The sequence below is a fragment of the Cajanus cajan genome, chromosome 11 (genome assembly GCF_000230855.2).
Source record: "Cajanus cajan strain Asha chromosome 11, NIPB_CcT2T_4, whole genome shotgun sequence".
In the NCBI taxonomy this organism is placed as follows: Eukaryota; Viridiplantae; Streptophyta; class Magnoliopsida; order Fabales; family Fabaceae; genus Cajanus; species Cajanus cajan.
The window spans coordinates 32,089,650-32,115,970 of record NC_138527.1 but is presented as its reverse complement, the minus strand read 5'-3'; the positions used below and the strand labels follow the sequence as shown (position 1 = coordinate 32,115,970).

The 26,321-nt window shown below is 34.5% G+C and overlaps 2 protein-coding genes and 1 non-coding gene across 3 annotated transcripts; 2 read left to right on the top strand and 1 right to left on the bottom strand.

Moving 5' to 3' along the window:
* Window positions 1-438: 438 nt before the first annotated feature.
* On the bottom strand, window positions 439-11,312 carry UBP17 (ubiquitin-specific protease 17). The gene is made up of 12 exons (XM_020360716.2): window positions 10,509-11,312; window positions 8,775-8,911; window positions 7,946-8,694; window positions 7,770-7,858; window positions 7,255-7,340; window positions 6,995-7,157; window positions 6,800-6,914; window positions 6,529-6,686; window positions 2,229-2,313; window positions 1,900-2,112; window positions 1,313-1,374; window positions 439-1,199 (listed from the first exon to the last, which is right to left on the bottom strand). Exons 1-12 carry the CDS (start codon window positions 10,820-10,822, stop codon window positions 545-547), a joined length of 2,826 nt encoding a protein of 941 aa, XP_020216305.2. The 5' UTR covers window positions 10,823-11,312; the 3' UTR covers window positions 439-544.
* A 5,067-nt stretch (window positions 11,313-16,379) lies between these two features.
* On the top strand, window positions 16,380-16,461 carry TRNAS-GCU (transfer RNA serine (anticodon GCU)). The gene has a single exon. It is a non-coding gene; the product is annotated as a tRNA-Ser (tRNA).
* A 7,908-nt stretch (window positions 16,462-24,369) lies between these two features.
* UCP5 (uncoupling protein 5) lies at window positions 24,370-25,709 on the top strand. The gene has a single exon (XM_020361383.3). It carries the CDS (start codon window positions 24,613-24,615, stop codon window positions 25,561-25,563), a length of 951 nt encoding a protein of 316 aa, XP_020216972.1. The 5' UTR covers window positions 24,370-24,612; the 3' UTR covers window positions 25,564-25,709.
* The last annotated feature ends 612 nt before the right edge of the window (window positions 25,710-26,321 follow it).

Genomic DNA, 26,321 nt, shown 5'->3' with positions numbered 1-26,321 from the left:
TATGGAAGCTACCTGTTGTAACTTTTACGGCACTCAATATACAGGATTTATTGAATGCAGAAAGTGTTTCCAACCACACTGATAATCACTTTTGTAATCACTATCTGCCGTAAACAGCCTCATGTTAATAATCACTACCTGCCATAACCCGAGTTGAACTGTTGAAGAATAGGGAAAGAAATACTGACATATGTGGATAAAAAAATTCACGAAAAGTAAATGCTGCAGAGCACGGTAGTACAAAAAGTTGCTTCCAAAACTCCACGTAGTAAAATTGAATCAAATCTCAACGGAAGATTCTTATAAAGTGATTATTAACTGCATACACTATATTGTAAATGGTGAATTATCACCGATTTAATTTTTATTTTTGTTTTCTCATTTTGTTTATATTTGTTCTATATACTAATGAATAAATAAAGTCATTGGAGTACAGAATGAACATTGAACAGGAATCCTCATTCTATTAGGATTAGCGAAATACTGATTCTCTTCACTACACCAAAAATATCCAAGATGGTTGCTTATATCTCTCAACTCAAACTCAATAAAACGTTTGAGCTGATGTGTCTCCACTTGTTCTTCTCACATGTACACCAGATTTTTTGTCATAATGGTTAGCAGTGATATACCTTTTAAGGTCAATTCCCCTACTGCCACTTTGATTTTTGTTTTTGTTAGCATACAAAACTGGTTTATCTTCTGAATCCTGCCGGAGCCTTCTACTTGCACCACTATTCACTAAGTAATCTGTATCCAAGTTATCATAGGAGGATGACACCAAGTTAGATGAAAGGCCATAGTGGCTATACCAATTGGGTCCCACCTCACCAAATATGTAATCCGAGAAATCAGCAGTACTGGCTGAGTCCTTGATACTTGCAGTACTGCAAGAACTTGCATCTGAAGAGCTGAAAAGTGAACTTTCGCTAGAAGAATCCACCATTGTATTTTTCCCCCCATACTGGAATCTCCATTCTTCTGGATATGCAAAATCAGTGCTTAAGGAATCATCGACAGCATTCCGGTAAGGGTACTTGACACTCTTCTGCTGTAGGGAGGAAGAATCACCACTTGTGGCCATGGAATTTGACTTAATCTTAGAAGTAGCAGGGATAGCCTCCAGGTTCCTCCTCTTGAACTTTCCAGCAGAAGAGATAGCATTGCTACTTACTAAACCCAGTGGCTTGGGAGTGTGCCTGAAGATTTTTAAAATTAGCATAAAACAATGCTATTATTATTGCTGAGACATTCCACAGAAATAATGAACATCAAACCAGAAATTATACATCAACATTCACAGGCCTACTACCTTGCATAAAGAAGCATGTATGCCCTTTCTGATAAGACTCTTGACAATTCAACGGGTTCTACCTAAATAGAAACACAAATGACATCCTCAGTTTACATAAGAATTTCACCTCAAATGATTTATGCATATTGATAGTCTCACTTTTACAAAAGGAGTATCTTAAAAATTAATGACGAGTTTAAGAAATAAACTTCCAATGGTATTTCATAGAATGTTTTCTAGAAAGTTTTGGTATTTCTTTAAATTTGAGAAACAAAACGCAACAGTAGCTTTTAAATAAGCATTTATAAATATCCTATGATGCTTCTGAAACTTAATATATATATAAAAAATACTTTAAATGAATAGTTCAATATATTAAATTTTCTTCCTATTTTTAGTTTTTTTCTTTATTGATTCTTAGTGTACTGAAGCCTAGCTCAATATATTCATTGTCAAATTAAAAGACAAGCACATATAAAAATCAAAGCCAAAAATCAAATGAGCAAATGACAGCAACATTTTTCTAATTAATTTTTTTGGAGGGACGTGGGGGAGGGGAGGAGCATTCAGACACAGAAAAGGTATATCAGGATTAAAAAATTCACCCTGCTGTCATCAGTCCTGAACCATTCTCCTTGGATATTCTTCACATAACAGACATAATGACCTGAAAATGCAGCATTCATGATATCCAAATGGACAACCACTGCATAAAGGCTGTATAGTGGAGATTTATCTTTTGTTCCACTCATATATGGAGCCATATTCAGAACCTCAGGGAACTGAACCGACTTATTCAACTTCTCAAAGTTACCAGACTGCCAAAGTAGACAGCAGAATATGCATGAGATACATAATATAAAACTAAAATAACATCATAGAACAAAGTGACTAGATAACAAGAGAAACTTCAAAATTAATATTGGAGATGTACCTGAAATCGTTTTAATACAATTGTGAGAATATTTGGTGCCTCCAATACTGTCAATTTCTTCCTGGCTTTCTCATAGGTTTTACATCTGGATAGGCAGAAAGAAACATACAATGATTCAATATTGTGTCCGTGTCCCACTCCCACATAGGAAAGGAAAGAAAAAGTAACCCTCAAAATACCTCTCTCCCCCCTGTAAACTGTATGACATTTGTAGCACTACTTCAGTCTTTTCATAAAATTGGAATAAAAAGAAGTCTACATAAAGTCGCAAAAATCCAGAAGACAAACTATGTATTGAGCAAAATACCTAAAGTTCTAAATATCTAGTACACAATATATATTTGCGGAACTATGACCAACGATGTTAAAGTTGCAAGTTTAATTGTAGGATTGTACAATCCTACAAGTTGAGTGGCATACTGAATTGTTCACAGGATCGTCTGGCAAATAATATCAGCTTGGGTTCATCATCTTCAATCTTCATCATTAACTTGTCAGAGCATCAATGCCCAGCGAGGCAAAGTGAACCCACATCTCCAGGTCAGATCCCTTTAAAAAAATCCCCAATTTCTCTTTTTTCTTCATTTGAAGCCCACTCTTGGATTCTTGCGTTCTCACTTCATCTACAACCAACAACCCTATAACTTCTCTTTGTTGCTGCCAAAACACCACCCTAGGCAAAGTGGACCCAGATTTCCAGGTCAGATCCCTTTAAAATTAAATCCTTAATTTCTATTTTCTCTTCATTTGCAGCCCACTCCCACTCTCACGTTCTCACTTCATCTACAACCAACAACCCAAAAACTTCTTCGATTTCATTGCTGCTAACCACAAACACCCCACCTCCACCACCCTGTGCTGCTGCCTGCACCTCTCTTTGGCAGTAGAAAGTGAAAACTGCCAACAAAGCTGGTTCTGTACTCAATCCCTATTGGAGTATATCTTTACTCCTTCGCATTGTATTAGTTTTATTCTTGTATTAGTTTGTTATCTGTTCGTTATTTTCTGTTTTCTGGTTTGGTTACCTGTTCAACAGGTCAATGTGTCTATAGCTTCCTTTGAAGCTATTGATACATATAAATAGACAAGTTGTAATGTTGATCACTACTGAAAATATAATTCCTTTCTCTACTAAATTGCTTCCGCTCAATCTCTCTTCTCTATTCTCAAGAATCTCTCATCTCAATTCTTTCTGTTACTTAATATGGTATCATAGAGCTCATCGATCCTTTCCTTCTTTATCCCTTCAATCCCTCCTCCCCTCTCTCTCAGCCATTTTCTTTCTCACTGCCGGTCTCTCCTCATGGCCGAAGAACCACCATCGTCTTCCTCAACTGCACCACCACACTTTCATGCTGCCCCAGCAAAACCCTCCTCGTCTCCCTCTCTCACCTTCGCCCATACTATTTCTGAGAAACTTGACACCAAGAATTATCTTCTTTGGTGCCAACAAGTTGAACCGGTCATCAAAGGCCATCGTCTTCATCACTTTCTGGTCAATCCTCAAATTCCTCCAAAATTTCTCACGGTTTCTGACAGAGATGAAAATCGTGTCTCTGAAGAGTACCTTGCTTGGGAACGGCAAGATCAGTTACTTCTTTCCTGGTTGCAATCCTCCATGTCCAAGGACATGCTCACTCGCGTCATCGGTTGCAAGTCCTCATTCCAGATTTGGGACAAGATTCATGCGTACTTTCATTCCCACACAAACGCTAAAGCCCGACAACTCCGCAGTGATCTTCGCAACACCACCCTTGACAACTGCACCATCTTCGATTACCTTCTTCGCATCCAATACCTGGTTGATTCTCTCACAGCCATTGGTGATTCTGTCTCCTCTAAAGAACATTTGGACATTGTTCTTGAGGGCCTACCGGAGGAATATGAGTCCACCGTCTCCCTAATAAGCAGCCGCTTTGATGTTTTGTCCATCAAAGAGGTTGAAACCCTCCTCCTTGCCCATGAATCTCGCCTTGGAAATTCAAGAAAAAGAACCTCATCTCCGTCAATCTTCTTGAATCCTCCTCGGGCTCTAACACCCCTGCCTTGCAACCCCAAGTACCATACCTTGCAATTGTATCCTAACATCCCACCATGTGGGTTGGTTGTGCACTAGCCCCTTTGACTAGTCTTGGGTGAACACTGCATAGATTCTGATAATAATGTTAGGAGAACAGCACCACAAAAGCTAGCTATTGTGGTTAGAGAGCCCATGACCTTATAAACCCAACACTAGAATCTCATACTTCCAACATAGGACTCAAGTCCCATACCTTGCAATTGGATCCTAACATCCCATTACACTATGCAACCTCGACACCCACGTGGGTTGGTTGAGCAATAGCCCCTTTGACTAGTCCCAAATGAACACTGCATAGATTCTGATGAGAACCTCAGGAAAACCGAATCAGAAAATCTAGCTATTATAGTTGGAGATCTCACGGCCTTATAAATCCCACAATAGGTTCTCACATTTCCAATGTGGGACTCAAGTCTTATTCCTTGCAATTGGATCCTAACATCTCATACCTCTAGTGGCACTGTGGTCACCAAAGTCTAGTGACTCCGGTGGTGTGGTTGCACTAGAGAAAGAGTGGCTCAACAATTGCCCATGGAGATCTACAATTGTTCGCTATATTGTTCATGCAGAAACGCACATGTCGAAGAAAGGAGATGCATTTAAGCATGAGCGATGACATTTTTGGTGGAGTTGTGATCGCTCGAGTGTGGTGACTTTGGTGGTGTGGTTTCCCAGAGAAAGAGATCCGTAGTTGTTTTCAGTACTGTTCATGTAGAAACGTACATGCTAGAGAGTGGCAACACATGTGGACACGTGCAAGGGCCAATGACGGCATTTTTGGTGGAACACCACCATCAAAAAGCCTACAACTCCTTTAGCTTTGACACCATATAGGAATTGGGTGTTTTGTTACCACACATGTAATCCTCTATTTATGATGAATAAGGATACAAAATAAGGAAATAAGAAAATAAAAGATAACGGCTAATAATGAGTAGAATCCCTAATTTTCACTATACAAGTTTTCCTAATTATAAATGAATAAATCATATCAAATCATATATTTAACATACTAGTTTTGAGTGAACATTGCATATATTCTAATAAGAACCTAGGGAGATCCACACCACAAAAGCTAGTTGTTGTGGTTGAAGAACACATGGCCTTATAAACCCAACACTAGAATCCCATACTTTTGATGTGGGACTCAAGTCAAATATCTTGTAATTGGATCCTAACATCCCACCACGCTCCACAACCCCAATGCCAACGCGGGTTGGCCATGCACTAGCCCATTTGACTAGTCCCGGGCGAATATTGCATATATTTTGATAAGAACCTTGGGAGAACTACATCACAAAATCTAGCTATTGTAGTTGGAGAGCCCATGGCCATATAAACCCGACACTAGAATCCCATACTTCTAGTGTGGAACTCAAGTCTCATACCTTGCAATTGGATTCTAACATCCCACCATGCTTTATTGGTAAATTCACTTTGGTTCTCTATTAACCAATAATTTTGAACTATTATGGCACCCACACAAGCTATCTATACAGTAGCCCCAAACATGATGCAAGGCTCGCTGATACCAATTGATAAGAACCTTGATAACCACACTACAAAAGCTAGCTATTATAGTTGGAGAGCCCATGGCCTTACAAACCCCACACTAGAATCTCATACTTTCGATGTGGGACTCAAGTCTCATACCTTGCAATTGGATCTTAACATATTAACATCTGAAAAAAACACACACTTCTACTACAGCTTCTCATCAATTTTAAATCATTTTAGTTTTTCCCCTCCCAATAAAATCTTATATTTAACCTTCCAATAGGTTTAGGACCTTTTCTACTATTACTTTTAAAGCTCCACGCAGCTTTGTTTATGACTTTTTACACAATGGATGGATTGTGTCTTAGAACTATAGTTTCAGGCAAGAGAGACCAAATCAGCAATTGCTTATTAAGTTTAGGAATTTAACTCTTTAGTTAAAAACTAAGAATCTGAATCTTGACAATTTTTACTATCAAATCATTTATGATCTTTTCAAGCTCAATTTTAACTGCAAAACAGAAATTGAATAGTAGTCGATTTAATATCTATCATTAAAAAATGAAAAGAAAATTAAATTGCCACGTGGCTTGGCTTTAATAAAAGAAATGTATTACACTTGCTAGGGAAAAAGGAAAGAAAATAAAAAGGCCTGAACATTATAGGTTAAAAATAATAGGCTAGACTGGAATAAACATGAAAATGGAAAGAAAATTAACAAACCTGCTGCAATTATACTTGTTATCTTTATCCAAGATTTCAGGTGCTGTAAATTGCCCAAGAGCCTCCTCCAAAGTTCCAATATCCCCATCAATCTCAACAGTCAGGTCCATCATTCTCTCGTACCTCTCAGATTTCCCCAGGCATCTTAAGCACTTTATCTAAAATTTGCACCAAATAAATTTCAATATAGAGGGAAACTATCTTCTTCCTACTCTGTAAAAGTTGAAAATGTGAACCTCAAGAAAAAATAGACTGTTCAACTGGAAACAACCTTAGATCGTAGATAACCTCCAAAAGTATAACCAACTAAAGTTGTTTCTTCTGCCAAAGGACTTGAAACACCTGCTTCCTTGAGGCAAATAGATTGCATTGTATCAACCGCACACCTGCCAGTTGAGCAATTTATCATGTAGACAGACGTATAAATTCAAGATGGCTTCACAGCTTCAGCAATTATTTGCCTCACCTCAAAAATTCATGAGCATCTTCTTCCCTCCCATGCCCAAGATGGCTTCCAATCTTGTGTATCTTAGATAATATCCCAATTGGTGAAAGTGGAGAATTCCCTTCTTTTGCCTTCTGAATCAGATACTCAAACTCACATGTAAAACACCATCCCTTCTTCTGACCTAGTGAAAGCATTTTGAAATTTGAAGATTTAATTAAATACAAGGTCTTGATAATTGGACAAGTTTAATCATGAAGATACTATTAAGAGGAACTTGCATCGTTTTGAATGAAACCCTTGAAAAAGATATGAAGTCAGAGGCCTAGTATATGCCAAGCACTGGAGAACTGCATTAGCGTAACAGCTGCAGGAGAAACATTTCAATTAGAAGGAAATTAATGTCGAATAGAGAAAAGCTATACAAACAAGCACTAGATGTGCCTCCCTTGAACTACATGAAACGCAACAAAGAAACAAGCATTGAATAACAGTACGACAGTAGCCAGCCAGCAACTAGACCACTTCCTAGATGTTCTCTCAAAAGTTTCTCAAAGGCCTACTCTACTTGCAAAAGTTTCTTTCATCGCAATTATCACACTCTATGCTCATAATTGTAGGACTATGCCCCACATGAGAGTATTGAAAGAAAAAATAAAGAAACATAAAGCTCCAAAACAAAATAAGAGTCTCATAGCTCTTTCCTTCCTCTCACTAGATCAGTTACAACTTACAACTTACATAGCCTATAACATATTACAATTATACCAGTCAATGAGAATTAACTCTACAATACCTATTCCCACAGTTTGTAAGGCCAAAGGGGAATAGCCTCATCTTGTCATAACAGTAAAGTTCCACAAAGAGTTCATAAGGAAAGCCCATCTGCCAAAACAAATATGCAATTTGTAAATCAACAGAGACAAAATTATTATTACGTGTATAAAGAAATAGGTCAAATATATTCCCAACCTCATTTTCGGCAGACGCTGAATTGGATCTTGACTCTTTTGAGCTTCTAAACTGCTGGACAACTTTTTGCATTGATGTTTTCAAACCACTACGAACATTTTGCTGCAGATTTGGAATCGCACTAACTTTTGTGGGTAAGGTATGATAATTGTCCATTTTTATACACTTGGACTGTGAAAGAGAATCCCCCTTAGTAGTTGAGGATGGTCGATCACGAGAACTAGATGATGATCTCCGTGCTTCTCTGTATTTGGACAAATGCGATTCTTCTTCTACATCATCAATTACAGCATATTTACTTGAACCACTCAAGTAAGGCACAGTTTTGCATTTAGAGGCATCTATTGCAGCTGATTTTTCAACTATTGCAACTTTTCTTCTGCGTTCATGGCTACCCAAATTTGCTGCCTCATCATGAGATGTGTCAGATTTAACTTTGGGAAATTTTGATTTAGATCGAGTCTCATCATTAGTGTTGCTAGGATTTGTCTTGCTTCTTTTGCTTGCACTAGAATCCTTAACTTCAACATTCACAGAATATGTAGATTCTGAGGAAATTGTGGGGGTCAACACTGTCTCTTTGTTATGAGCAGAAGCAACACTTGAATCATCATTATTATCATCGCAGACAGATTTGGCAAATCTGCTGTGATAGTTATCATCAAATGATTTTCTTGCAGCAACTGAAGGATTAAGGTTGGAATACGAGTCATTGGAATATGAAATCCCATCATGTGTTCCTTTGATTTCTGCAGAGAATCTAGCTAAATTATAAACCATACATGCACGAAACAATATAACAAGAGTTGTGTGTAATCAAAACCATTACCATGAAAACCAGACTGAGTTTGGGATACTGATGCCCTGCAAAAAATATCTTCATCATTCAGCTCCATGGTGGTAGTTGGAGGACAACATTCTTCCTTGTGACCTTGTCTCCAATGATTAATTTGACACTTACCCGAACTACAAGAAAGCATGCTTGTGAGAATGAATAACAATCTTTGTAACATGATAAGAGGCTGAAATGATGGCTTGAGAAATGTCACTGAACCGAGAAGAGACACAGGCAAAAGAAACTACAGATATTTAGGAATGCAGCTACGTCAATCATTAATAAAACTACGCATTAATATGAAGACGACAAAATGAAGCTATAAATAAACAAACACTTTTCAATTTCAAACACAAAAGACAAGCATTGAAAACAACAGCCATCACCCACAAAACATTCATTATTATTTTTGTCGACAAGCAAAAGGAAAAGAACAATGGTTCCTAACTTCAGAGGCAATGCAAAACGCCTTATAGCGTGTTTGGTCCCATTAGTAAAACTACGCATTAATATGAAGACGACAAAATGAAGCTCTTAATAAACGAACACTTTTCAATTTCAAACACAAAAGACAAGCATTGAAAACAACAGCCATCGCCCACAAAACATTCATTATTATTTTTGTCGACAAGCAAAAGGAAAAGAACAATAGTTCCTAACTTCAAAGGCAATGCAAACGCCTTATAGCGTGTTTGGTCCCATTAGTAAAACTACACATTAATATGAAGACAACAAAATGAAGCTCTAAATAAACAAACACATTTCAATTTCAAACACGAAAAAGACAAACATTAAAAAAACAGCAATCACCCACAAAGCATTCATTATTGTTTTGTCGACAAGCAAGAGGAAAAGAACAATAGCTCCTAACTTCAAAGGCAATGGAAAGACCTTATTGCACATTTGGCCCCATTAGTAAAACTACGCATTAATATGAAGACGCATTAATATGAAGACGACAAAATGAAGCTCTAAATAAACAACCACGTTTCAATTTCAAACACGAAAAAGACAAACATTAAGAAAACAGCAATCACCCACAGAACATTCATTATTGTTTTGTCGACAAGCAAAAGGAAAAGAACAATAGCTCCTAACATCAGAGACAATGGAAACGCCTTATAGCGTGTTTGGTCCCACAATGAGGATGTGTTTTTTGATGATCCACCTAACAAATTGTCCACAATAACTACTCGACACGCGTCGATGTCTGAGTATCGCGATACTGAACTCTTGGATAGCTATCACATCTTTAAGTAGCATTGACATGGTTTCTCTATTCTAAACCAGCATTCAAACAGGCAACTACTTCGATAGAATGAATGAGAAAACAGGCCACATTAAAGACAAGGCAATATAAACATGAATGAATCAAGAATATTGGACTCAAGTCTCTCATCCAACAATAAAGTTTTCCCAAACATCTACACAAGTATAATCTCAGTGCCTCATGAACACGAAATACTAAAATTGAGACCAAAGCACTAGATAACTAAATTCATCAACCCTACCCCCCCCCCCCATTCAACCACCACCACCATTTATCCCTTCCTAACAAATGCTAATCACTTCTAATTAATAAGATCAACACAGGAAGCTTTCCCAATTCTAGCACCCCCAATAATCCCTCATCATGCTTCCTACCCATTTCTTCCACCTGTTAGGTTAATATTAACAACAACATAGCATAGCAGTTCAAAAACATAAACAGGAGGAATGAAAACGAACCAATATCTAACAGCCTTGCAGCGAGAACAGCGCATGGTGGTAGGCGCAAAACACACCGCACATTGGTACCAGCGCGAAACATTCACCGGAACCGAAGAAGAGTACTCCACGGGAACCGGAGAAGAGTACTCCACCGACTCAGCCGCAGCAACCTCCATCTCCGCCACGTCAGCATGATCCTCCTCCGCGAACCTCATGACGAGGTCTTCCCTCTTCGCCTCGGCATTCCTCCAGACGTGCCGAATCACCGCAAAACCCAACGCCAGCAACAAATAGACCAAACCCTGAAACCCTAAAATCCCCGGCACCAGCATCGCTCTCGCTTCTCCTCACCTTATCCCGCACCCAGGACGAGCCCCGAACACAGGATCCAGAGCGTCGTAATCTTGGTATGCATAGAGAGCCTCCGGCGGCGAGCTGGACGGCGCTCCGCGGCGGAACGAGGAGGGTCCCAGCAGGGGCAGAATGGGGAAACGAAAATGGGTGGCGCAGGGTGTGACTACTGACTAGTACGAGTGGGGAGGCAGTGAGTGTGAGTGTGAGTGTGAGTGCGAGTGCGCGAGCATGAAAATGAATTGATTCGCAGTGCGTTTTGGGCCCTGAAATCGAGTTTTATGGTTTTCGATTCAGCTCAGATTGTCGAATTGCGAATATGCGACACAGCGATCTGTTTGTCGTTTCTCTTGTCGTCCGGGACTTGCCGTTTCGACATCCTTCTCTCCTTGCATCATTCCACAGTAACGTTTCAACTTTCAACTCTCTTCTTTTTAACTATTTCTTCTTTTTCTTTTATAACATATACAAAAACGCTGCGTTCCGATATATTTAAATGCAACTAGTAACGTTGCCACTGTTGCTGAATGATGAAAATGAAATATTGAAATTAATGACCTTCGCCTTAGGAGTTAGGAGTTAGGAGTTAGGATGGTAGAATCTCTGTACTTGGAAAGTGCCAACAAGCCTAGAATCTCACATCATAACAATGTGCTCTTTGCATCCGCTTATAATAATATTATTATTACTGCCCCTTCTATTATTATTATTTATTAATGCCAGTTGAATGCCACCATAGGTGGGTCACCAGTGCCTGTGTTCTGTGGATATATTCTCAAGAGAGTAAGAGTAGTCTAGACATTTTTATTCTTTTTCCTGATTTTTGTTTAGAGAGTGTAAATGTTACGAACCCAATAGAAATACTTTTAAAATTTTAGTAATGATAAAAAGGAGAGAAAAAAAATGAAGAGGATCTTTATTCTTTACTCATTTGTAAAATATTTCTCTTTTTTTTAGGTGCATAAAAGAAGACTTTAAATATCAAGTTATAATTTTATAGAATAAAAGGGTTAAAGATAATGTTACATATGCAAGTTTAAGATTATTATGAATTATTTATTTATAATAATAATACAAATTATGTCTAGTTGTCATTAAATGTCATTACATGGTGTGCTGGATTATTTTTCTTTTTCTTTTTTTATTTATATTCTTTATTTTTCTTACATTTTTACAATTTTATCGACATAAAACAAGGATTTGTCACCTGATTTTCATATAAAGTAAATTATGTGTTAGACGTTTTGACATAATATATGTTACATCTATTTAGAAAATTCATTATTTAACTAACGAATATGTTTCGAATGTAAAAGTATTTGTGAGTATTATGTAATTGACGATAATGATTGCATAATTTTAGTAATTGGTAATTAAATAACAATTTCTCAAAGGCACAATATCTACTAATGACAGTCAACTATGTGATGGTATAAAATGCTTATCAGTTTGGTAGTTGGGGGTCTAATAGGAATATTAAACCTTAGAACAACTTTATCACAAGCTGCTTATGAATTGCTCAATGTTTAAAAGTGTATCTTTCAAAATAATTGTCATTTAATCACCAATCTTTAAAATCTTGTACCCACTATTATCAACCATAAAATTCCTATAAATATAGATTTTACATGTGAAACACAGTCATTATTTCAGCAATAAATTTTCTAGATCGATAACTAGTTCATTTGAGCTCCAAAATTACTTACAATTTGCTTAACTCTAAACATGTATATATTTTTTTTTAAAAATCAATGTTATAGAAAGTCTAAGTGATATTGCATATTACTTAAAAGCTAAGTTGTGTCTAATATTAAATAGGGGTGCTAACTTTAAAACTAAAAATTATTGATTATTTATATATGAGAATGTCAGGGTAGCTTAAAATTTAATCATTAAAACAAAAAATTAGTGAGCTAAATATAATGTAACAATGTTGGACTTACAATAAGATATTTACTTAAAAACATCTCCAACTCAACATCTTATGTGAATTTTTTAAATAGGTCCCATATGTACAAATTACTCATTTATTTATTTATTTAATAACCTCATAAAATATTTTATCCATCCAACCCAGCATCTCTGTAAAAAGAAAAAAAAAAGTTACTAAATGGGTCCACCTATAACCCCACATCCTTGCATTTCATCATTTTATTTTACTTTCAATTGAATGCCAAGGTTACAATTTATAACGTATACATTTTGATTTCCGCTCTTGGTTTATTATTTTACAACTAAGTTTTATTTTTTTTAATTATAAAAGTAATAAAGGGCCCACCACTCTAAGATAATTAATGTATTAAAGATGCTCTTATCTCATTTTCAAAACATTTTTTTTATTTTATTCGGTAACTATAATTATAAATAAATAATAAATTAATTTTTTCCCGATCTTAATTATGATTTTTAATTTTTAATTTTTGAAATTATTTGGTGTTAAATTTTTTTTAATACACTTCATTTATTATTTTTATTTTTTATCCATCCACTTAACTAATATTAAATATAACAATTTATTAAAGTAAACGATATATTTAAAATAAAACTTGAATTTATGATACAATTAAATAAAAGTAACATATTAATTACTTTTTGTTATTGATAATTTTTCTTATATTACTTTTTTTTTATAAGTATTTTTCTTATATTACTTATAATTAGGTCTGAAAGTAGAATAATAAAACATGGTATTTTAAGAATTATTTTTGTGTTAATATGTTATTATCTCTTAGATTTAAGGGTGTTTATGCTTACACTTATCTAATTTTATCCAACTAACTCGAGTATGTTTAATGTTCAAGTAAAATTTAACCCAACCTAATTAAATCTAGTATTCTTTATATTGATATTGGATTTTAGTGTTGAAAATTCAACCGAATCCATTGAGTAAATTTTATGTTTTACTTAAAAAAAAAAAAATATATATATATATATATATATTATAAAATTACTTGAAAAATAAAAAATACATATTACACCACCACACTATGTACATACATATGATTAACATTTTGGCTTTCACAATTCAACAATTTATTTTACTTCAATAACTTAGCTCTTTGATGTCTAACTTATTTAGACTTATTCCTTGTCCAAATTCCTTAACTTAACATTATATATATACAATGCGATGCAAATCATTGTTTTAAGAAACTTATTTATTTGATTATCTTTTATTGTATAATCTGTTTGTAATTTTATTTTATTTTCAAGTCAAGACCTTATAATGACTTTATTTGTTTAAATTTAAAAATAAGTGTTCCTAAACAAATATTTTTAAAAAAAATATTTAAGAAATAAGTAGAAGTTGACTATTAAAAAAATAGAAAATTACTTATTTGAAAAAAAAAATAGACAAACACATAAAAAAATAATTTAAAAAGTTTTTATTTTATTAAAAATAAGCGTTTTTAAAGAAAAAAAAAAGAAGCTTAAACATACAGAACTAATATGTTAACTAAAATTTGAAGGTTTGCATTTCTTCTTGAATTATGTGGGTCGCTAATAGAGTGGCACATTCAAATTGACTACTCAAATTTATATATGACATCAAGAATGTGATATGTCAAAATAACTCAAATTTAAATAAATGAAAGAGAACGATAATTTTATAAAATTAACTTTGCGATGAATCTTCTTTGTAAGAAATAATATAATACAATAATTATCTTTTAAAAATCATTATGAAGATATAAATGAAAAGAAAAAACTAAATACTACATTGAAAAATTAATATACTAATTATTTTAAGATTTTTATTTTATTTCAAACACAATATTTTTATGGAACGAAGGGTACAATATTTAGGTTTTTGTCTTTTATAACGAATTAAATTTCTTGGTCAATAATGATCAAAGAGGAATGGCAGGGAGGGTACTCTTCACTTTTTCCCTCAGTTAACATGTAGGTCCATGCTCTTATTGATAGCCAGAGAATAAACGACAGCCATACTTTTCAATCAAATGTAAATGTACGAAAAGTTACATTTTTAAAGTTTCCAAAAAAAATGTCAAAATATTTGGCCTGGATAAATTTATACAGTGCTACAATTTTGTTTCAATTCAATAATTATTTCACCTTAAACTCTAAACACTCGAGGAATAGCATTATGTAATGATACTTTTAACACCTCAAGTATTTAAGTTTACAATAATGTGTTTGGATAAAATTCTTACATGTACCTCCTGTAATAATGCTTTCGATGGTTGTCTTCGAGTCTGATTCAAAGTTTGTGATGTTTTTAAAACTGCACAATCACTAACTTTATTTTGGACTATGGAAGGACAACCAAGAAGGGAACATTCTTCCCTTTTTTATTGCATTCTCCACTTTAACTTTCAAATGAAAAGGCATCTCTTCTTCATTGGTAGACCCATCACTTCGGTTTTCATATAATGGGCTACAAATCTTTTTGGCCCGAATGCAATGTCTGGTCCATACCATGAATTATTATTTATTTTATTTTATAAGCATACCATTAAAAATTCATTAAATTCAAATTTGTTCCTCTGTTTTTTCAAAGTATGAGTTATAAGGCCTTGTTAAATGGAGGAGGAGAGAGCAGATAAGAAAATGAATTGGTAGTATTATTTATATTTCGCAACGCATTAAATTTGATGGAGGACTATCTCATCAAATTGCGACTTACATTTTATCTGAAGTACAAAACTTACATTTTGATTCAGAATAAATCACCCAAATCATTTCTATATATAAAAAAATGAGATGATTAAAAAAACAAATTGTTTTTTTTTTTTACTTGACATCTTTAAACTTGACATATCTATGATAAAGATCAGATGTAGTGAGCATATATCAAACTATTAATTTAGATTATAACAACACATAGAAACTTGATTTTGGTATGCCTTGATTTGGCATATATTTAAACCAGTAGCAATAATTTTTACTTTATTATACAATGTCATTTTTCTCTTCATTTATCACCAGACACAAAATAAGGCAATTGTTTCTATTTGAACTGTAGAATGAACAATGAATGTTGGTATGTGATCCAATTGAGGAAGACTAGAATAATTATCATTGTATTACATTTACAATAGTTAATAAGATTGTCATCTAATCTTATTCAATGTTTCACAACCGTTACATTAGGAGTGAGTTGGAACATCTCTGGGCCTTGCATGAGGACCATAACAAAAGGATTAGTTGGGTGATTCAATGTACACTTGAGACCACATTCCATGAATCCATAAAAAGAATACAATTATTACACAAGATTAGCCAAAGCTCCTAATCTCAAGGGAGTATTTGATAAAATTAAAATGCATGTATATAGAAAAGTAAACAAACAGATTTACTTGTAATTCAGAAAATACTAAATAAAGCTCCTACTATGATTAATATATCTTTAATGTGATTTCTAAGTTTATTTTATTTTATTTCTTAATCAATATTATTTAGACCAGAAAAATCCACACTCAAAATTTAACCAAGGCTCCCATGTAGAGTAGGGTGTCGGAAAATAAAAATAGTAAATTAGAGAAATATTATAGTTTGGGTATAATATAACAAGTTGTCGCTTTGGCCGAGTGGTTAAGGCGTGTGCCTGCTAAGTACATGGGGTTTCCCCGCGAGAGTTCGAATCTCTCAGGCGACGACAGTGTTTTGTGTTTTTTATTATTTAATTTTGGGTTTACCTTTTGTAACCTAAAACTAGGAAGGGAAGAAATTTCCAAAGTAAGGCCCACATGGGTCAGTTGGGAACTAGGGAAGGTTCAGTTCTGCCTGCCCCAGACACCACCTCTGACCTAAATTTCCATTTCATGAACCATTAATATCATGCAATAATTGCTTTTATAAAGTTAGTTCAACAATTTCTATGCAGAATTTTAATATTTTATTTTAAGAAATCTTATAGTCGCTAATCTTCTATATATTCCAATTATTCTTATACAATATTCTTATTCTCCTAGACAAACTATTGTACAATTCACTTGATCAACATCTGAACCAGTCCTTCCCAGCATCTAGGACACATGGAACTGATGGAAGGTAGTAGAAGGCATGTATAAGGAAGAAACTTTTGCTATGTTTAATTTTAATATAATAATAATATTATTTTTTTACATAATTAATTAAATAAATATAATTTCAAAATAGTTATAATAAAATCAACAATTTATTCTATACCAATAATAAAAGGATAACATTTTTTTAATTTTCAATTGTCTTACTAGTATAACATAAAGTAATAATTCTGACTTTATTTCAAATGTATTCTAAGTCTAATTAAATCCACTTTTGGTTTACATTTGAAGAAGACAAATTTGCAATTTGCAAAGTCAAGAATCTAGAATAGCATTTGGTTCCATGCAATGGACGCTTTTAACCATTGGACTCTACGTCGCCTTTATTTTTCAATTCTGCTTACTAGTTCTTCTCTTTGAGCAAGTGGTTAACGTTCAAGTAGATGGTGGCATTTATGTTGGATGGATATTATTATTTATGTGATTTCCTAAAGTCCACCCTTGTGAGTTCTGAATTCATTGCCACTTTCCGAATATTGACTGATGTAATTAACGTGTTACATGAGATGTATTAAAAATCAAGTTCATTACTTAACTTAAGAAGGTATTAGATTATAATTCATGTCTCTTTTCTTTGGTCACGTAGATTATAATTTACGAATAATGATAACTAAACTTTTTGTTTTTTGGTTACATAATGATGATTAAACATTATTAGACTGTAACAAATAAATCACAAAATATATTTTCAATAACATAGTTAATTAGTTTAGTTTTATAATATATACACTTGTTTGTTTTTCAAAAACTATGTTAGCAAATAGCGGGTGATAACTTTGTCTTTCACAAAATTATAAACACCAAAGATATAACTTGCTAACATGTTTATTCTGAAAAAACAAGTTAACATGTATTAATAAACTAAGTTGTTAACATGTATCAACTTTCTTTTATTAACAATATATAACTTTAATTTTCATAAAATGCGTTAATGCATAGTTTGTTAAAATGTTCGTTCTAAATAAATAAACGAGTATACACTAGGAAACCTCTTATATAATAGAATAAATAATAATTTGCATTGGATTATAATACATTAAGCTGATTTTTAAATTAATAGAAAATAATTGTATTATTTATCTTATAAAATAAATAAAAATTAGTAATAATGGATTAAATATGAACACAGCTCTTTAACGAGTCTTTTGTGACTTAATATTATAGACATTTATATTAATACGACTTTTTTGAATTTGAATGTGCATATTAAATTTTATAATTTTTATATAGGTGAATCTAATATTACAAGTTTTGTTTTTTAATCAATCAAAAATTAATTTAAAATTATTTTACAAAATTAAAAAATTTGATTTTAAAAAGATCAAATTAAACTAAATATAAAGATGATAAAAGATCAAAGTGTTAAAATAAATACTTTAACAAATAAATGATCAAAATAAATACAAAACTAAGATAAATGACAAAATATAATATAACCTATATTAAAATTAGTAAAAAAATTAAAATGATATCTAAAAACGATATTGTCAAAACAATCAACTAAAAATGTTTTTTTTTTAAATTATGCCTAAAAACTCCTTGGTAAAAGATAATTATTATATATAGAGAGAATCAGAGATATCATATTTGATATAATTTATTTTTAAAAAAATCAAAAAATTAAGTCAATTTAAAAAATAATAATTGCTGTTAAATTATATATAACATAATTAAAAATGAAATAATATAATAATAAAATTGATCAACTTTTTAAAACACGAGTGAATGGTGATCTATTACAACATGTTTATTTTTATTTTATCGCTAAGGGAACAGGTTGAGTTTGTTCATTGTAATGTTAATTATATTTTTTTAAAAACTATATTTTTCAACGAAAAACAATTTTTATATAATTTTTCGTTGTAACATACTTTCAACCATATTTTAATAATAAATCAATCTGACAGTAATAAGTTACCATTCTTGACTCTAAATGGCCAACTACGGATTTGAAGTACCAAGTGTTACATCAAGAGTAAAATTATTAATTTTTGTCTTTCAAAAAAAGAAAATCTCACAAACTAATTATGTGATTAACCTTTCGGGTAGCCGTGACTTCAGGATTAGTTTTTTTATTCTGGCTTATTTGGCTTAATACCAATAAATTTGATGCGCCATACAGTAGCAATGCGAGATTTTTATACTTAATGGTTTTAAATTTTAATTATTAATAAGGAAAATATAAAAAAAAAATATTTAAAATTCATATGTTTATAATATTTGGATATACTTATCATAAGATATATAAATACAAATAAAGTATTTTAACTAATAAACTATATAATAAATATATATATATAGAGAGAGAAGAGAAAGAGAGAGTTATTTAGTACTCATGATTCATGAATGAAAATAAAATTTTAGTAATTAGTCAAACAATATTATTATCGTCTAGTTACATTGAGATAACTCAAGATTTTCAATGCTATCACCTTGCACAACCTCAAATTGAATTTCAATGATAATTTATTTTTTTGTTCTATTTTAATATCAAATATGATCATTATAATCCAGTCACATGAAAACATGTAAAGGATCAACATAGTCAGCATAGAATTTAAAACTACTACACTATCAACATAAACAACTTATCCCACCTCAACACAATATTAATATGCAATTTATCAACACAATATAACATAATTTCAACTTAAGATAACTCAATAATGTAATCCAACATCATTCACATAATGGGTAAGCATATAAATTCAACACATCATATACACACTGATTATTCAACTTAAACAACATTACAACATAACAAATGCATCACACAATTCAACAAGTCAATCGCATATGCACAATAGATAAATTATATGCGTTGTCACACATTTCAATAAGGAAATCTCTTATAACACAGGTAAACAGTCTAAGTGACTTGATTTTACTGAATCATAGCCTAATTTTAAATTCAATGGTTGGATCGTTGAAATTTGATATAGAACATGAGTAATTGAACAGAATAAATTTAGATAGACTTACTTCTATAAAAAAAATCCTTCCTCATATATATATATATATATATATATATATATATATATATATATATATTATATTTTACTTTACAAATTAAAAAGATATATTGTGTAAACTAATATTATTTTTAAACATAACTTAATTTTGGTCATAATGCTTTAGTTGGTTCAGAGTGTCAAAATAAACTCAACTCAATAAATTGACGTGCATAATCATTTAAACTAATTTATAATTTTCTTTTTAAAATATTTAAAATATAAAACTATATTTTATATTTATAATTGATTATTTATATTGTGATTAACTTAATTATTGGATATGTAAATTAGCTCATCCATAATTTTATATTTTATGTAAAATTTATTGTCAACTAATGTTTGTAACGATCCAGCTGGTCACTAACACTACACAGTACACCTGAAAATCGGACAGAAAGGAACAAGTGTATATATAGTGTCTATAATATACATATATACATGGCCCAAGTCTGACTAGATTCAAATGTACAAAATACATCAATCGCTACTACACCTAGTAGCTAAAACACCAAATCATCCACAAGAATCAAGCTCTATCTGCCAACTGCAGACCTGCCGTAAGCCACCAACCTATCCCTGCTCTGCTCCCATACGTAGTATGATCATCGCAGTCCAAACCACATGGAAACAACAAGGGTAAGCTAGTGAAAAGAAACAACATGCATATATAAATATATGAATAGAAGACATTCTACAGTTATCAACACACCCGCACAACTTATAATACACCACAACAATTCAGCAATATCAGTACCGCTCAGCGGCTATAACAACACCACAGTAGTGGCTAACAGCACCGACATAGCGGCTATAACAGCACCACAATAGTGGCTAATAGCACCGACATAGCGGTTATAACAGCACCACAATAGTGGCTAACACCGACATAGCGGCTATAACAGCACCACAATAGTGGCTAACAGCACCGACATAGGCTATAACAGCACCACAATAGTGGCTAACAGCACCGACATAGCAGCTATAACAGCACCACAATAGTGGCTAACACAACATACAACTCAGCAATAAACAGCACAGCAAAACAGCTCACAGCACAGCACCTCAACATACAGCACAGCTAGTAGTATTCAACACAGCTTACTACTCACAACTCAACTCATCATTCTAGAGCACAACCATATTATATATCGGTATTTAAATCATAAATAACAGCCCAGCTCAGCACAGCGATATACATCCATTACAACTTAACATCATTTTTCAGCATTTACATCTAGTCAGCACAACATATTTATCAACTACACCTCAGCTCAGCGATTACATCATAATTCAGCAACTATCAGCATATCATTTAGCTCGACTCCAACAATAAGGTTCAGCATTAGCATCACACAGCACAACACAACTTCTCATCACACGACATTGGCAACATTAATCAGCATAAAACCATATTATCAGCAAATTCAACATATAACTTCACATCCTCATACGCGCCCGGTGCACTCATGGTCGCGCCCGGCGTGGCACAACCAGAGGGCTCCAGGGCCAGCGCGCCCGGCGCTAGCGTGCCTGCGCCCGGCGAGACTTAGCCAGAGAGCTCAAAGCTCTCACACGCCTGACGCAATACCCAATTGCGCCCAGTGCAAGTCCAGGCAGAGACTCTAAGGAGTCTCACGCGCCCCGCGTGCCCCAACCCGCGCCCAACGCAGGCAAGGTAGAGACCTCCCTTGGTCTCGCACCCAGCGCAAACCAAATTGCGCCCAGTGCTCTCGAGGCAGAGACTCCCAAGGAGTCTCACGCCCAGCGCGACAAGGGCCGCGCTCCGCGCAGCACATCAATATCATCATTCAGCTCAATAACACTAATCATTAACAGCTTAAAATAGCATGATCAACAACTTCACAATGCACAACATGTTCAACACATAATACGACCCAACCATCTTGTTTACAACTCATCTATCTTGTCAACTTACTCACCCAAACAACACCAATACACCTAAGCACCTAAAACAACTTTCAACTTAACCAAATCACTAAAAGTGAAATGGAAACCTTCACAGAAAACAGGGCATCAGGAGTTATACTACTCCTACCATACTCATCCTTATCTCATATGAAAGATAAGAAGATTTCCTACAACTCTCATGAAGTCACCAGGTCCTATATCCTTCATCTACCTTGTTAAAAATTCTAAAAACCGCAACAGCTATAAGTAATGCTAGCAGCTTGACCCCTCTTCACTAAAACAGCCATATCTAGAGTTCTAAAACTCCTTTTTGGGTGATTCTAGCGCCATTGGAAAGCTAAAATCCAATGCTACAACTTTCATGAAGACTATAAAGTCCAATTTTGAAAATCACATGCGCGCCCGGCGCATTAAAAGCGCGCCCAGCGCAATTCTCAACCAGAGACCTACAGAGGTCTATTGCGCCCGGCGTGGTTCTCCCCGCGCCCAGCGCGGTTCACCCAAAAATTGTCCATTTCAAATCACGCCCAGCGCGAAGAACTGCGCCCGACGCAAATTCAAACAGCAACTCTCTCCAGTTCGAAAATCTCACCCAAAACCCGCAAAATCAACACCCCAGGCACATGCAATCGGTCCAAAACATCATATTTTCATCATACAACCCGAAAATACCAACTTTTTCAACATGCAACCACAAACAAGGAAAGATCACCAAATTTTCACCTAACCCCGAAAAACCCCGAAAACTAGTTTTTTCTTAAATCTCAGCCAAAGATCAACCACCAACAAACAACAATTGAGTTTCTAGGACACATTCTCAACCAAAAACAGCAAAGTAACTAGCTTCCCTTACCTCAGTGAAGAATCCGAGCTTCGGGATCGCGGAGAATAGAGAAGAAGATGGAGGATGGACGGAGAAAATCAATGGAGAAGAAAGAAAACCTGCGCCTGTGCTAGCTTCCAACACAACTCCTCAGCTCCATCACCTAATGGTTCCAGAGAAAGACCAAAGGCAAAGAGAAAACAAAGAAATTTGAGAGTGAATGAGGGAAGGAGAAAAGAGTATGAGAGTGATAGTGAGGAAGAGAAAAAAAAAAAACGGATATGGGGTCTCACAATGTTCAAAAGATACCGATTAAAAAATTAATATGTAGAAAATTTTTATTAAAATTTAAAATAAAATCATATAAAAGAGTGTGCTGATACACTTTTTAATAAATTATTTTTTATTTTAATTCTTTAATCAGTGCACTACAGATACTGATTAGGATTCTTTTATACAAAAAAAATTAATTAAAATATCTTATATCTATTGATGTAGATTCTCAAAATGTAAAATTAAAAAAGGCACTAAATTGTATTATCAAAATCGCATATTTTGATTCTTATTTTCACTTAAAGTAAAAGTTATTCACAAAAACATAAAGCACACAAAACATTTATTATTTAATTTATAAATCAATAAAGATAATAAATTACACATCTCCTAAGATTTTTTAAAATTACACAAAACTCTCTTAATTCTTTTTTAATATTTACAGCGATATCTATTGTGGGAGAGACAATATAATGTTGCTTTTATTTTCTTTTTCAAAGACAATATAACGTTTCTTAAATAATTAAGATCATATCTTTTTGAATAATATTAAATGGATATGAATATATGTTTTTCAAATAATTAATAAATGAAAATATTGCACTTATATCTCCTCAAGTATATTAAAATGAGACATACTTTCTTCTTAATTTCTAAAAATCACTCATCTCTTCTAAAATAATATCATTAGTTAAAATGAAAAAAAAAAATTCATATTTTATGAATTATATATGTATTTATTCTTCATTTATAAACAATATTATATTTAATTTTAAAAAATAATAATTACTCAATTTATTTTTTTAAATTGTTTGTTGAAGTCATTTTATTTTTTTAAATTGAAATAAGATTTGAGAATTAAAATTGAATAAAAAATCAAATTTTATTTAATTATAGACACTTATATTAATAATTTATATTTTCTTAATAATATAAAAATAATATTATTTTATATAAAGAATTGTATGTATTACTTATATAAATAAATAAATAAATTAATATTTACTTGAAACTAAAAAAGTGTGTATGATTTTAAAAGATTTAAAAAAAAATTAGTGCAATTTAGAAAAATCGAGAGATTTGAATGTATTTTGACGAATTCTCATCCGATGTTACCTTAAAAAGAAAAAAATCTCAAAAACGCATTGGCTTTCGTGAGTTTCCTCAATTATGAATTGACGTCAAATTTAACAGACGAATGAATTTTCTAAACAAATATAATTAATCGGATATATTTTAATTTCCCGAAAAGAAGGACTGTTTCCTAGAAGCGCGTGAATTTATTGAGAGAGAGAGAGAGAGAGTGGTTCCATTCGACTTTTGACAAGTTGGCGCGTCCTGTAATCGCGTTACAAAGTAGATCCTTCCTAGTTCCTACTGCTAGCTAGTACCTTCCAAACAACACGCTACTAGTGCCCCTATAAAAGCCTCTCCCCCTCTCTCTCTCTCCTCACACCAAAACCAAAACCTATCGTTTCAGCATATGTCTCAAAGGCCCACGGTTCCACACTCTTCTTCCATAGCCTGCGGCCTCCACTCCCATCTCCTGGTCTCCAGTGAGATGAACCCTAATTCCAATTGGTCTCATTAGTTCAACCTTTTCTCATTCTTTCAAACCAACACAACTAACCCTAGTTAACTCCTCACTCCTCACTCCTCACTCCATTCCAAACAAAAACATCATGGGCGTCAAAGGTTTCGCTGAGGGAGGGATCGCTTCCATCATCGCAGGATGTTCCACACACCCACTCGACCTCATCAAGGTCCGCATGCAGCTCCAGGGCGAAACTAATGTCCCTAAACCGCTTCACAACCTCCGGCCCGCACTCGCGTTCCAAACCGGTTCGACTGTCCACGTGGCGGCCTTACCCCAGCCCCGCGTCGGCCCCATCGCGGTCGGCGTCCGCCTCGTCCAGCAGGAGGGCGTCGCCGCACTCTTCTCCGGCGTCTCCGCCACCGTCCTCCGCCAGATGCTCTACTCCACCACCCGCATGGGCCTCTACGACGTCCTCAAGACCAAGTGGACCGACCCCGCCGCCGGCACCATGCCGCTCACCCGCAAGATCGAGGCCGGTCTCATCGCCGGCGGCGTAGGCGCCGCCGTCGGGAACCCCGCCGACGTGGCCATGGTCCGAATGCAGGCCGACGGGAGGCTCCCGGCGGCGGAGCGGCGCAACTACAAGTCCGTGGTGGACGCCATCACGCGGATGGCGCGGAGCGAGGGCGTGGCTAGCCTGTGGCGAGGCTCATCGCTTACGGTGAACCGCGCGATGCTCGTGACCGCATCGCAGCTCGCGTCGTACGATCAGTTCAAGGAGATGATTCTGGAGAAGGGTCTGATGCGCGACGGGCTCGGGACTCACGTCACGGCGAGCTTCGCGGCGGGGTTCGTGGCCGCGGTGGCGTCCAACCCCGTGGACGTTATTAAAACGAGGGTGATGAACATGAAGGTGGAGCCCGGGGCGGCGCCGCCGTACGCCGGCGCGTTGGACTGTGCTCTGAAGACGGTGCGCGCGGAGGGGCCCATGGCCCTTTACAAGGGGTTTGTGCCTACGATCTCGAGGCAGGGACCGTTCACCGTCGTGCTGTTCGTGACGCTGGAACAGGTTCGCAAGCTGCTTAAGGATTTCTGATTATGATAATGATGATGACGAAGATTACGCTTTCCTTTTCAATAATATGCGGTTTGATTTTGTGTTATGAATTATGATGTAGTTCTGGAATGGTAATTTTGTTACTTTATTCATCAATGAGAGCAAGTTGTTCACGTTTAAGAGAATTCTTCAATATTTTTCTAGTGTGATTTTGAGGGTAAAATTGTTTTTTCAAGTATCGAAAGAAATTATAATCTCGCACATGATCTTCGGGGGTTGGGACTTTGGGCCCACGAGACGCGTAAAGTGTTTTCCTCTTCTCGAAAAATAGTATATGTATATTCGCATGTGATCAAAGTACCATGGAAAGAAAACAACAGGGATTATTCTTTTCTTCCTTGTAACCCTTGTTTGTTTGATCTAATGTCTTTCCTTCTTTTTGATCCGTCTCCTTCCAACTTTATTCTCTACGATCAGTTGGTACCCAATGCCAGAAGGAACTTATGGATTAAATAGTTATTTAAATAAAAATTAAAATTTTAACGATGATTAATTTCATTATATCTCTTGATTAGTTGATAAAATTGAAAACGGGTTGAGCTGTTTTTTAACTATATTTTATTGTATGCTTTTAAAGAAATTTGTGTTCTATTGGGCAATTTTCCAAGGTTCAAAATAGGGAAATCGATTTAATATTATTTCTTCCTATTGAAAAGACATATACTTTTGCAAGAAAAATGGGAGATACTTCTCTGTTGTGAGGTTTTGTTTTTAGTCTTGTTGTAGTTTGTTTTTTG

Bases quoted from the DNA above. Each gene is read 5' to 3' on its own strand.
- UCP5 (XM_020361383.3), top strand. From the start codon at position 24,613: ATGGGCGTCAAAGGTTTCGCTGAGGGAGGGATCGCTTCCATCATCGCA.
- UBP17 (XM_020360716.2), bottom strand. From the start codon at position 10,822: ATGCTGGTGCCGGGGATTTTAGGGTTTCAGGGTTTGGTCTATTTGTTG. The intron at 2,113-2,228 runs GTACATCTCCAA...CTACTTTGGCAG, and splicing joins TTGTATTAAAACGATTTCAG to TCTGGTAACTTTGAGAAGTT. The intron at 1,200-1,312 runs GTAGTAGGCCTG...AAAAATCTTCAG, and splicing joins TACATGCTTCTTTATGCAAG to GCACACTCCCAAGCCACTGG.